At 34.9% G+C, this 14,192-nt stretch overlaps 2 protein-coding genes across 5 annotated transcripts in view; one reads left to right on the top strand and one right to left on the bottom strand.

The window, feature by feature from the left end:
• The window catches only part of prom (prominin), a 455,259-nt gene that overhangs the window by 314,782 nt on the left and 126,285 nt on the right, over nt 1-14,192 (top strand). The window lies entirely within an intron of this gene.
• Nucleotides 1,785-3,017, bottom strand: LOC141480885 (uncharacterized). The gene is made up of 2 exons (XM_074171613.1): nt 2,758-3,017; nt 1,785-2,703 (listed from the first exon to the last, which is right to left on the bottom strand). The coding sequence occupies exon 2, from the start codon at nt 2,700-2,702 to the stop codon at nt 1,896-1,898; it is 807 nt and encodes a 268-aa protein (XP_074027714.1). The 5' UTR covers nt 2,703; nt 2,758-3,017; the 3' UTR covers nt 1,785-1,895.

Genomic DNA, 14,192 nt, shown 5'->3' with positions numbered 1-14,192 from the left:
AAAACTATGCTGGTGCTGCTTTCGGTTTTATTCGCATAGAAACAATAATGGAGGGTGGTATGCCCATGTCAACACCCACAACACTGTCTCAATTATGGAAATGGGACAAAATTGGTGTGAAGCTTGCGAGAGGCCACTAACAAACTTCACCCGAGTATCTACATGTATTATATGTAATAATGTCCAACCTGTGGCACAATAACCGTGGACCTACTGGTCAAAAAAAAAAACAACAGCCCTTTTCAGGGCTACATTATTCACACAAACGGTAGTAGTAGAATTCACAGATTATGTGATAAATGACTACTTTGACTAAAAAGTCGAAGTTAGGATTTGGTTTATCATCGAATATCTGTGTATATGATGAGTACTACTTTGACTGAAAAGTCGAAGTTGATATTTTCTCAATCATTGAATATAATGATAGCTCTGAAAATAGTTGTTTATTGTCTTTAATTGTAGCCCTTAAAAGGGCTGTTTTTCCTATTAATCCATACAATGGTATGGACTAACGCTCTTCATCATCAGAAACAATCATGATGGTGTCATCATCTGAATCATCTGTATCTGATGATATACTGATGATGTCGTCCTCATATTCATCAGATTCATCTGAATCAGATGATATACTAATTATGTCGTCCGCATGATCATCTAGCTCGTTATCCTGTAGATCGTCTAACTCATCTACTTCCTCTTGCATACGTTCCGGGAAATCATCAGGAAGATCGTAGATGCGTTGCAGCATTTCTGCGAAGGTTGTACTGAAATGATCAAACGTAGAATCTATTTCATGTACCTGGATGGGTCCTGTACTCATCATAGAAGACTCTGGTACACTCATCGGTTCGGTGGTGGAATCAGCAATCGACATTGTGGAAGAATGATGTAGAACTGGGATTGATACTATATTTATATTGGAAGAAATAAAACGGAGGGGGTGAAGTGTAAATGTAGAACAGTGTTTGAGATTCGAAAACATTAAAAATGACGATCTTCATGAAACTCTGAGCGATTATTATGAGAAATTCTAAGTGATTATTATGAAAAACTAATAAGAGAGAGGGAGGAAGACACTGCCCCAGCCTCGCAGTGCCTCGTGTACACCAACCAAAAAAGTGTGTACTCCGTGGAAGGAAAGGAAAGGAAAGGAAAGGAAAGGGTGGGAGAAACAGGGAAACGATTACATATCGTCGTCGGAATTTAGGACATCATCGTCATCAATTAGGATAGGAGATGGCGGAGGACTGTCCTCGATAAGGATTGGGGATGGTGGAAGTCTGATGTCGCCAGCGTCATCGTCGTCGTCGTCGTCATCCTCATCTGTGATGTCTACAGGCGGTGGGTCACCCCATTCGTCATCCCATTGGTAGGGATCCGGATAATCCCCGTCCGATAAGTCAGCTTCATCACTCCCAGTGACATGCTGAACCTGCACCCTGTAGTCATTATTCATGAATTCGAAGGGAATGTCATGAGGTGCCGTTGTGGAGTCCACGAATCCTTCATGGATAGAAGCCCAGTAAGGATGTTGATGCGCTGGGTCACTGTACGGCTCAGTAGTTGAATCAGGTTCCATGTTGAAGGTGGCTGATCAACTGAATATTCCAACAGATAATTCCTACTTTTATACTTTTGAAAGGGAGTGGGGAGGAGTGGGGATGAAAGAACTTGGAATTGAAAATGGAAAAAAAGAAAAATAATGAAAAGACGAAGTGAAGAAAAATGCTCCAACCATCGCATTGTTCAATGTGTACCAAACCAAAACAATGTACACCCTTTATTTCACTTCTTTTTTCATTTTTTTTTTGTTTTTTATTCCTAAAATTATAATTACAAACCTAAAACTACCATGCTACCTAATTATCCTAAAACTATCCTAGTTAACCTAAAAACTATTTCACTTTATTCAAAAATTTCTTTATAAATATTTTTAGTTCATTATTGAGCTCTATCGAAGAGGTCTCTGCCTTCCGCCTTTCCTTCAGAGCTGCAGTCCTTCGATCTAGCTCGGCCATCCTCATTAACAACTCGCGCCGTTGGCTAGCAATTTCATTCTCCTCCCGGGAAATGCTAGCCAACGCGGCCTCACTATTTCGTGAAGCAAGTGCAACATCCCTACACCTCTGTAGGAAAGTTTCCATCTCCTGGGGGTTAACCTCTCCGAAAGGCTCCGGCACTGGTGGCACTTGTGGCGCGATCTCCCCGGCAGGCTTCGACACTGGTGGCACGACCTCCATGGCAGGATCAGGCACCGGTGTGAGTTCCATGGGTGTCAACATCGCTGATAATGCAAATTGGGTGAGGATTTCACCTGGAGATGGCACCCTCGGCACCGGCTTATATGCCCTCCGTCTTTCCACTGTCAATGCGAGCGGTGTGGGACGTCTCGGAGGATTCCTTTTGGCGGTCGACCAACTACCTGCATAAGGGTTAGTCCTATTGCATTTACTCCTATACCTTTGAATAGGACCAACCTTAGCTGCAGATTGCCGCTTGGCTTTGTTAACAACCCTGTCTTCCTGAAATGAGACAGGGCTGCGTGGCCGCTGCACACCACCCGAAGTTGAAGCCTTCACCTCTTGGACCATCGCCACCTCGTCTCCCTCGAACATGTCAGGGCTGCCTGGTCGCTCCACCTCAACATCCACAGGTATGATCGATGCCACAGCGTTGTCGATTTCCTGCGTGTAGTTTTCCATTCTGAAAATGTAATACAAAGTTAGTTGTTATGAAAAAGTAACATTGATAACTTACTCAAAATTCGCTTGTTGTAGACTGTAGAAGACTGCTGTATTAGACTGGTGTTGTAGTAGATTGCTGTAGCTGGACTGCACTCGATGAGAAGACTTGTCGTACTGAATGCCGAGAAGTGTGCTCCTCAGGGTGTAGGCAGAAGTGGGAGTGGTGGGAGTGAGGTGGGGGCGCGCATGCGCAATTGTGGGGTGAGGCGAGCAATGGTGGGAAGGGGGCGGGGCTAAAAGTGGAGGAGAGTGGGCGGGGACTACAGTGTGTTGTTAAATTTTTTTTTAATGAAACATAAAATTAAAAATTTTTAGTCATAGAACCGGCATTGGTCATCCTCAGTCATAGAACCGGCATTGATCATCTACTTGAATTGTGACTGGAGAAAAAAATCTTTATTTTTTGTAAATCTATATTATTAAAATCAATAATGGGGGTATTTAATGTTCAGTGTGTATGTAGAATCGATATTTTTTGAGAAATGAGTGGTGGAATCTCATTATTATAATATTGAATTTATTACACTTATTTTCAATTTTACACGAAAAATAGTAATGACAAAAGTTGTAGAGAATTTAATTTCCAACAAATTTGGTCTCTATTATTTTTTCGCAGGATTGATATTTTTCGAGAAAAGAACGGGTTGTAATCTCATTATGTAATATTGAATTTATTACACTTATTTTCAATTTAACACGAAAAATAGTAATGACAAAAGTTGTAGAGAATTTAATTTCCAACAAATTTGGTCTCTATCAATTTTTTCGCAGGATTGATATTTTTCGAGAAAAGAACGGGTTGTAATCTCATTATGTAATATTAAATTTATTACACTTATTTTCAGTTTTACACGAAAAATGGTAATGACAAAAGTTGTAGAGAATTCAATTTCCAACAAATTTGGTCTTTATTAATTTTTTCGCAGGATTGATATTTTTCAAGAAAAGAACGGGTTGTAATCTCATTATGTAATATTGAATTTATTACACTTATTTTCAATTTAACACGAAAAATAGTAATAACAAAAGTTGTAGAGAATTTAATTTCCAACAAATTTGGTCTCTATTAATTTTTTCGCAGGATTGATATTTTTCGAGAAAAGAACGGGTTGTAATCTCATTATGTAATATTAAATTTATTACACTTATTTTCAATTTTACACGAAAAATGGTAATGACAAAAGTTGTAGAGAATTCAATTTCCAACAAATTTGGTCTTTATTAATTTTTTTGCAGGATTGATATTTTTCAAGAAAAGAACGGGTTGTAATCTCATTATGTAATATTGAATTTATTACACTTATTTTCAATTTTACACGAAAAATAGTAATGACAAAAGTTGTAGAGAATTCAATTTCCAACAAATTTGGTCTTCATTAATTTTTTCGCAGGATTGATATTTTTCAAGAAAAGAACGGGTTGTAATCTCATTATGTAATATTGAATTTATTACACTTATTTTCAATTTTACACGAAAAATAGTAATGACAAAAGTTGTAGAGAATTCAATTTCCAACAAATTTGGTCTCCATTAATTTTTTCGCAGGAACGATATTTTTCGAGAAAAGAATGGGTTGTAATCTTGAGAAAAATTCCGAATCTTGACGATCAAAATTTTTTTTTAATTATAAACCTTTAATAATTCATAGAAAAAGTAAAATATTGATATTAGTGGTTCAAATCCCGGTTTTTTCGCAGGATCGATATTTTTCGAGAAAAGAACGGGTTGTAATCTTGAGAAAGATTCCGAATCTTGACGATCAAAATTTTTTTTTTAATTATAAACCTTTAATAATTCATAAAAAAAAGTAAAATATTGATATTAGTGGTTCAAATCCCGGTTTTTTCGCAGGATCGATATTTTTCGAGAAAAGAACGGGTTGTAATCTTGAGAAAGATTCCGAATCTCGACGATCAATTTTTTTTTTTTTTTAACCTTTATTAATTCATAAAAAAGTAAAATATTGATATTAGTGGTACAAATCCCGGATTACCCATAAAAAAAAACAATAATTTTTATATAAATGAAGCTTTCATATCTTATATAGAATAATAAATGTTATTAACACCAATATGTAAGCCTGTGGCGTAATGGTTAAGACCCTAGCCTATGCAGACGTATGACATGAGTTCAAATCCCCGTGTGACCAAAAATTTTTTTCTTTATTTCTCACCATTATTCCTTGTGATTTAAATAGAATTGAAACTGTTAGTATAAGTGGGCCTGTGGCAGCGTAGATGTTAAGGTATCATCCTACCGCACAGACTATCCAAGTTCGAAACTTGGCAATGACAAAACTAGAAAAAAACTAGAAAAAATAATAAGAAGAGGGGGGGGGGGGGGCAAGAGGGTATAGGTTTGTGAAAAAATATTTTTTTTTTGAATTTTAAAATTTATTTTCAAATTTCAAAAAATTTTTTTCAAATTTGCTTTTTTTTTTCAAATTAAATTTTTTTTCAAATTTTAACAGTTGAGAACATGTCAAGTCAGAATTCGAGTTCATCACTAATGCCACTTCAGGGACATTGAAATATATATAATAATACTTGTTGATAACTTTCATTATTAATTTTTCAAATACACATTTTTTTTCCTAACCTAACTTAATCAGGCCCTGGCCAGGCAGGCTATTCCACTTCACTATTCACCATGTTGGTTCAATTAATACGTCATCTGTTGCTTTTGGTTTTGGTTCTATTATTCTAATATTTGGATCAATGTTCAGTCCTGGATATCCCACTCCACCTGATGGCCTGACTTTATGGCTTTTCTCCAAAACTTCAACTCTCTCTTCCAGTACATCATACTTTTTCATTGTAGTCGCTGTTATGTTTGACATAGCATCAAATTTTTTATTTGTAGACGCTGTTATGTCAGACATTTTTATGTCTACATCATTTGTAAGTTTGTCAAATTTACGAGTGAAAGTTATCCGAGCCTCTGCAATTTTATCGTCAAATGCTTGACGGGCATCGCGAGCAATATTGCCTATTGTGGATTGTATTGCAGCTTGTAGGGCTAGAAGTATAACCTCCTTTGTTCCGTTAATTTCCCCCTCAAGGTATGATACAGTTACACAATCACTCTTGTCAATTGGTTCGCTTGTATTTTTCAATATTTTTCTTTGCATGTCATAATGACCATCTTTTGTTAATTTAAATCCATTGCCGGGTGGACCTCGGATGACATTACCACCCCATTTTTTTTTTCTGCCAAATTTATCGATTGTTTTAGACATTGTGCACCCACGATGATTCTTTTCAAACTGATATTCCTTTCTTTTACATTATACTATATATTGCAGTAATCGATTAGGGAAATAGAAATAATACAAATAAAATTTCAATCATTTTATATTCATTACAGTAATACATATACATACATACATAATACATTAATATCACAATACTTCTGTCATATTGAATTTTCCGGTTTTGAAGATATTGAATGATACTTCAATCATTGATCTCGGCAGATAATAAATTAATCAATTGATCCAATGGAGTCTCCTGAGATTGTGATTGTTGAATAATATTACTTATCCAACGAATGTTCTCATTTGGATCGTTTTCATAAAATTCAATATCATTATGACCCCAAGGAAGAGTGTGGGTAGTATTCGGAATGATAAATCGTTTATCGTCGTGGTATGATAATGCAACTTTATTTTTCAATTCAGTATACATATCATGCAACACGCTTCTAAATGAATTCATCTTTCTGAATATCATACCACCTTGTTCGACGATTTTTTGATAATCTTCGCATGTCAATTCATTCTTTATTACCGATCGTTTAACCCCTTTGGCTTTCTTAAATTCACCATCAACAGATTTCACATAATATGCTTTAGCACCTGTACCATAAAAACTCATGATTGGATCATTTGGAAATTCATCTTTGAAGTTACCCAAGACTGAACTTGTTACTGGAATATTGAATTGGTTAACTATACTGTAATTGGATGTATCAAATCTACTTATGTTAGTTTTTATGAATTCATAAAAATTTTCTGTGTTTACTTTAAGAATGAGCGAGTCGGTATCTGTGTAAAGTAAAGAGACATTTTCATCAAAGTGTTGTTTGATGCATCCATAGAAAAAGTCATACATGACTGTTTTAGATAATTCTAATATGGAAAATCCCAAATATAATGGTTTATCGTAATGAACCTTCACTCTACCCAATTGAATGGCAACGAAATTATCAGTGAAAATTGAACAATTTTTGAAATTTGGTTTGGCTATGAGAGTGCTGGCACCTATATTTTTCTTTATATTTTCCCAATGTGTAACGAGTCTAACATCAATTCGATTATCTACATTCTCCATTGTCTTTCCATACACCGCATTATTCATTAGTTTATAGAAATCTTTAACAGATTTGTTGTTAGACCTATTACGCATTTCAGTATTAAGATCTATATAGGGTTTCATCCAGCATGATTGTTTGAATTTCAATACTCTATGTGTATTCATTACAATCAATCCATTTTTGACAGCTTGCTGTAGATTCCTATAATGAACAATATATTTTCTTTTATCATTCAAATTTGGAATTAATTTGGGAATTTTCGATTGTGTACGAGGTGGTATTATTTTTTCGACTAAAAATGGAAGGTCAGAATGTTTATCATGCAACTCTTGTGGATAATGAATGTCCACTTCAAATACATACCCATACGGACTATCAGTACTCACATCCATCACATCGAGATTAAGAATTTCATTTGGTGTCAACCATGTAAATTCACTTGTTGGTAGAGGTTGTGACATACTGTGACCGTATAGATTTGTTGCATCTAAATATGTAATGAATGTGGAAGGTTCATTGGGATTATAATTGGGTAAAAATCTATTATTTGCTATATGTTTCCTCTCGCTACATTGACTAATTCCACCTCGTATACCTTTTTGAAAAAAGTGAATCATATCAATGTCAGTTAGTAATTCCAATTCAACATTAGTGAACTTCAACATGGCATCCCATGATAATCCAGGTGCAGTATAATATTGTGCCGGATCTAAGTTATATATCTCTAAACTTGTGGTGCGGAAGTTTTCAAAAATATCACATAGTAGCAATACATCCGACTTCAAATACAAATCAGAGTATTCCCCCAAATTCTGACACTCGAATACATTCCAAACATTTCTAGCCCTATCATAATCAGTTTCCGATATATGTTCACAATTGAGTGTGTCATAAAACTGATTTTTTGTCGGAAGTAATGGATAATTCAATTTGTCAATGTCATCAACAAAACTATATGGAAATACACCTTTCTGTCTCATCAAATTGAATTTCTCAATTTGTGGGAAATGTTTGTGCATCTCCAAACATTGATCGGAGGTCAAGTTTGCACCCAACTTCTCCAACGAATTAGTCATAAATTTATAACTATCGATAAATCTCATTTTGAGATAATTCTTCCTAACCACACCATCTTTATCGGTATAGCTGTGTGTGAAGAGATGCTTCGTGAAAGATATATATTTCTCTTTAGTTTGCGGGATAACATCAACTTTCTCTTTATTCCTATACAATTCTTTTATGAATAAATGACAATCATAACCACTTAAATTATGAAAAATGATAGGTATGAAGTTTGGTATTTTGAAATTTAAATTACATTTCGAGTGAGCGGCATGTGATCTTTTCTTTCCTGTGACATGACAATGATCTCTTACTTTGACTTCACCATCAGTAAATGCTTTATTACATATACCACAAGTTCTGGCTGCAGCAAACTGTTCTTCTTCTTCGTCAGTTTGTGTATCCATCGGTTTAGGGTTTCTGAGATGATTTTCATGTATCTCTTTCAAATCATCTTCAATGCTACTCACAAATTTCTGAGCTGCATCTACACCCCTATATGTAACAAATTTTGACAAATCATCATTATATGAACACTTTATCAAATAAGCAAATGAATATGGGGCATGTTTGAATGTTTTAATCGTGTATGAACTTTCAGGATTTGGCTCATTCACATGAATCGGTTTAAGCACTGATTCAAAATCAGCATACACTACAAATGGCACCCTCATTTGCCTCTCAAAGTTTTCAAACATTAGTTTATTTTCCGCAACCATTCTACCATATTTATTGATCTTTAAATTAGTAGTTGGTGTTGTGGTACTAATGTGATTACAATCATACATATTATGACGTAAAAGCAATCTCTCATCAGAAAAATATATCAAACATCCGTCACAAAAATATTTTTTCTGTCTATGAGCTGATAGTTGATTAGAAACTAATCTTGAAAGATCTTTGATCCAACAATAGTGACCATTACCGGAGTCATCAGTTATAAACAACAAATTGACATGTCTCCGGAGTCTTCTCTGTGAGTATCGCAATGGACCAATCACTTCATACTTCATTTTACCCTTCTCAAATGTACTCTCTAAACCGTAAACATTAATTGAAATATCATTCCTATCTTCGAATATTTCGATACTCTTATTATTAACTTTAACCGGAAAATCCATACCTGTGACATCTAAAACAGTGGAAAAATGTGGATATGACGTAAGTTCGGACACTCGACTATCTGCAGGATATAATGCTGATGTTATAGCCCAAGCAAAACAATATTGATCTTCATTACGAACATTCACAACAGCTTTCTTCCATTGAATACATTGAGGCAGCTTCACATATGAACGTCCTTCCAGTGGACTGTATTTATTAATGTTGACCTCGAGAAACAATATTTTTTCACAAGTCCAACCTGAATTATTAAAAAAAAATTACTATTCAATCTTATTGAAATTTTTAAAAAATAAATACCTGAGTCACGATCCTGGAACTCAGTCGTTTGAGCCACAATTACATCACGGAATCCATCAAAAACAGCATTCAAATCTGAAGATTGGTCCACTATTTTATTTTGGGAATTAAATGACTTCGTGTCCCTCGAATCATCAGTCTGAAGAATATAATTCCCAAAAACTTCCATATTCACCTTGATGCTTTTATGGATCCTGATGGCTGATTCCAGTAATTCAATGACCTTCTGCCTAATCTCATTGAAAAATGACATGTAGTCACTGGTAACAATCGAACTCTCCACCCTGTATGTAGCAATGCGGCAATTGAATGCATTCGTTATAATTTGAACACCGTCAGACAATTGAACACATGCATTATTTTTATGACTCATGGTTCTTCGGTGAGAATTCACTTGGGTCATAGGAATTGTCACATTACAACAATTGCACGTATACATAGGTGTTGCATTATCCACTCTCACCCGTTTCACTGCAGGCCCTCCTTGGCAACTCTGGAGCTGATGCCGACGAAGATTATCACTACGAGTGAAAGATTTACCACAGTCACAGGAATACATTTTATATAATAGTTCTCACTAACTCACTTGATGTAAACTGACATAGCCAACACTCGTACGCTTCTTAAATACACTCTGATAGGACCCGTCAAGACGTCATAGCCAACCCCACTTCTCAACTACATGCGCCAAGATTACCTCCCAACTGAATGCGATAACAGATGTCGATATACGAGCAAGCAGTGGTCGTTGCGGTCTCGGAGAGGGTAGACGCTAGGCAAACGGTCCTCGGCTGCCGTTGTGTCACCATCGATAGCGGGGCTAGAGCGAACCTTCATCGCTTCGGGAGAGGTGAGGGCAGACCGATGAATACGCATTACTCTGCCACACGTCGTGGAGTGAACATGTCGCTCTCTAGCCGTTGAACGGTTATTGCTGTGACGTCACTCCACTACTAACTTGGTGCCCTAACACCGATGGAGCATTTATTACTTGGAGGATCTTCGAAGTATGCAGACGTATGTTTGTACATAGACAAACAAGCACATGATGAAACCCTGTACCGTGCATTCTCCTACACACACACACACACACACACATAAACACACAAAATCTCATATGAAAAAAAAAATCTGAACGATCCATGCACCAGACACTTCAAGGTCACAACGCCTTGACTTCACTGCACAACAAAAAAACTTCACCAAACAACAACCAATAAAAAAAGCAATTAATACGTCATAGTGGTGGGGGGAGGCCGAGAATCAGCTGTAAACAACTACTGTCGACAACAATTTTATATCCATATGCCAAATTTCATGCAACTAGGATAAAGTTAACGTTTTGCTTATTTTTGATATCCCCTTTATTTTAAAGAACAAGTTCGGATAATTGTCATCAATTCATGTATACATTTTTACTCATACGGACATTTTTAGAGAGAAATTTAAAATTTGCTATAAAAATTTTAACATGACTGGTGCAGAGTTTCAATCACTTGGCTATTTTCTTAGACAAACGTCAGTACCTTCAATTTTCAAAAATCAGACACAACTCAAAAACTGCAATGAGTATTAATAAAATCACTAGAGTTGAAATTACATTAAAATTTCAATATTCAGTATTTACAGATTATTTATAAACACTAACTAGGGCGGTAAGGATGCTTAATCACGTTGAATAAAATTTTTAAGTAGCTCTTGACAAACAAAATGCATGCTACGGTAGTGTCAAGTTGTTGATTTACTTGTCAAATTTTTAACAGTTATTGTTGCAATAATGTTGTCTCTTCAGGAAAGAATAGAAATAGTTTGAATATGTGGTGACAATACACCATACCGGCAAGTAGCTAACATTTTTAATGAACGGCATCCAGGAAAAAATGTTCAATATACTACTATGTCAAGGATAATTCAGAGAAACAGGATCCGTAGCAAATCAATTTAAGAAAAAGCACACTCCAAGTAAATATGATGAGGAGGCCCAACTTAAAATTTGTTCAAAAGTTATTGAACACAGGCAAACGAGCATAACCGATATTATAAAAAATACCGATTACAAGAGAGAAAGTGTTAGAAACTTTTTATAAAAGAATAAATTTTGGCCTTACAAGCCAAAATTTATTAACACATTGAAAGAACGAGATTTTGATGTCCGTTTGGGGTTTTCATTCTGGTTTCAAGGAGAGAGAGAAGAAAATGTAAAGATTCCATATAAAATGTTATGGACAGATGAGGCAACGTTCTCTTAAAATGGAACGGTAATTCCTCAATATTGCCGATGGTGTGCCCAAGAAAATCCCAATTTCACAATTGAATGTGGTGATCAGCATTCCTTTGAAACTAATGTATGGTGTGGGATACTTAACGACCAAATAATTGGGCCATTTTTCTTTAGGAAAAATGTATCATCCGTCGGTTATCTCAACCTTTTAAATAATGAGGTTAGTGAAGTTTTAGATAATATGCCTTTGAATATTAAATACGACCTATGGTATCAGCTTGATGACGCACCAATACATCACACGGTTGCTGTAAAACAGTCCCTTCAACAAATGTTCAGAGGCAAAGTTATTGGACGTAACTGGGAACATTATTGGTCACCTAGATCACCCGACTTGACGCCTTTAGACTTTTTCTTGTGGGGTTACCTGAAACAAAAAGTGTACCGAAGTAGACCATTTACTGACATACAACATCTGGAAAATACCATTCGCGAGTGCTGTGCAAATATAAATCCCCGATTTATTGAAAATGCAGTTACAGATGTCAGTAGAAGGATCATAATTTGTATTGAACGTGGAGGACGACATACTGAAATGTAGGCTATAAGTGTTTGACAACCTCATTTAGATCAATAAGTAATTTTTTGTACCCATTTGTATTTTCTATAATATTATTGTTGTTCAAAATGTATAATAATAATAATAGTTCTATCGAAATTATTTGCATTTTTTTTAGTTGCCTCTGCTCTTTCGAAATCAAAGGTTTGTTTAAGAAAATAGCCAAGTGATTGAAACTTTGCATCAGTCATGTTAAAATTTTTATACCAAATTTTCAATTTCTCTCTGAAAATGTCCGTATAAGTAAAAATGTATCAGAAAAGTTAAACTCCATGATGAGTTTTTTATGTACACATGAATTGATGACAATTAACCGAACTTGTTTTTTAAAATAAAGGGGATATCTGTCAAAAATCAACAAAACGTTAACTTCATCCTAGTTGCATAAAATTTGGCATATGGATATAAAATTGAAAGTTTTCGAATGAATGTAATGAAGGTGAATACAATCAAAACGATGGGGTAATAATGTTTATGAAAAAATATTACGAATATGATAGCGAAATTGTTGCAATAGAAAGAGTTGAATTTCTCAAAGCAAAAATCAAAATCGGAAACAAAAATGATACGCTCATCACTAGCTGCTACCGATCACCCTCAATGAACATAAATGAATTCAACCAAATTATAATGAGATTTTTTGAAATTATACAACAAAAGAAATATGATTATTATCTCTTCATAGGTGATATAAATATGAATCTGTTAGAGGAAGATGATAACACGACCGAATATCTCATTATATTGAACGAACTTGGGTACATATCCAGTATTAATGATCCCACAAGAATATACATGTAATAACCATCATGTCTTGATCACATTTTCATCAAGAGTAAATGGAATATACTTGACATGAGAATACCAACTGTTCTAAAAAGCAATATCACCGATCATTTTACAACTATTTTACAAATTGTTATGGATAACAAAATTTAAAAAAAAACTACGGAATGAGATATAGAAAATATATTAATGAAAAAAAATTAAATAATACATTACACCATGAAAACAGGGAGTCAGTGAAGTCAACAGAAAATCCAAATACTGCTATGGAAACATTCATTGATGTTCTGACAGACGCTATTGAAAAATGTACTGAATTTAAAAAATGTACTAGAAAGAACACAAAATTTACACCATGGTTAACGAATACCGTATTGAAATCCATCAACACTAAAAATGATTTGTTTGCGGAACTAAACAACAACCCACACAACGAACAATTGAAACACTATTATAAAATCATAAAAATAAACTCACCAATTTAATGAATAGAGCAAAGCGTGACTACTAACGAGAAAAAATTAAAAATAACTCATGCAATTCAAAAAAACTCTGGAATACAGTGCAGAACATCACTGGTAAAAAACAATCGGAAAAACAAATACAGAGTATAAAAAATGGCAAAGGTGAATTATTGAATGGAAAGAGGGAAAGTGCAAACGAATTCAGTAACAAATTCATTGAAACTGGTAAAAAACTGGCTGAACAAATTATTAGGAACCCAAATTTTGAAACAAACACAACACGACTAACAAATTCTATAGGTATCTGTCCTACCGATACGACTGAAGTAAAGAATCTTATCAATGAACTGAAAAATGAAAAATCCGTAGGGGAAGATCAAATACGAGCAGAAACACTAAAACAAATCGTTATCTTGAATAGATGTCCAAATAAGGGAATATGGCCAACATCTATCAAAAAATCAGTCGTCATCCCGATACACAAAAGTGGGGACAAAAACATCATTACCCATTATAGACCCATTTCACTGATAACGAATCTATCAAAAATATTCGGGAA

This window comes from Leptinotarsa decemlineata, unplaced genomic scaffold (genome assembly GCF_025532065.1).
Source record: "Leptinotarsa decemlineata unplaced genomic scaffold, Ldec_3_MD MMD2_tig00000026_RagTag_RagTag, whole genome shotgun sequence".
NCBI classification, from domain to species: Eukaryota; Metazoa; Arthropoda; class Insecta; order Coleoptera; family Chrysomelidae; genus Leptinotarsa; species Leptinotarsa decemlineata.
The sequence above is the reverse complement of the archived record's forward strand: the minus strand, read 5'-3'. Positions and strand labels throughout refer to the sequence as shown.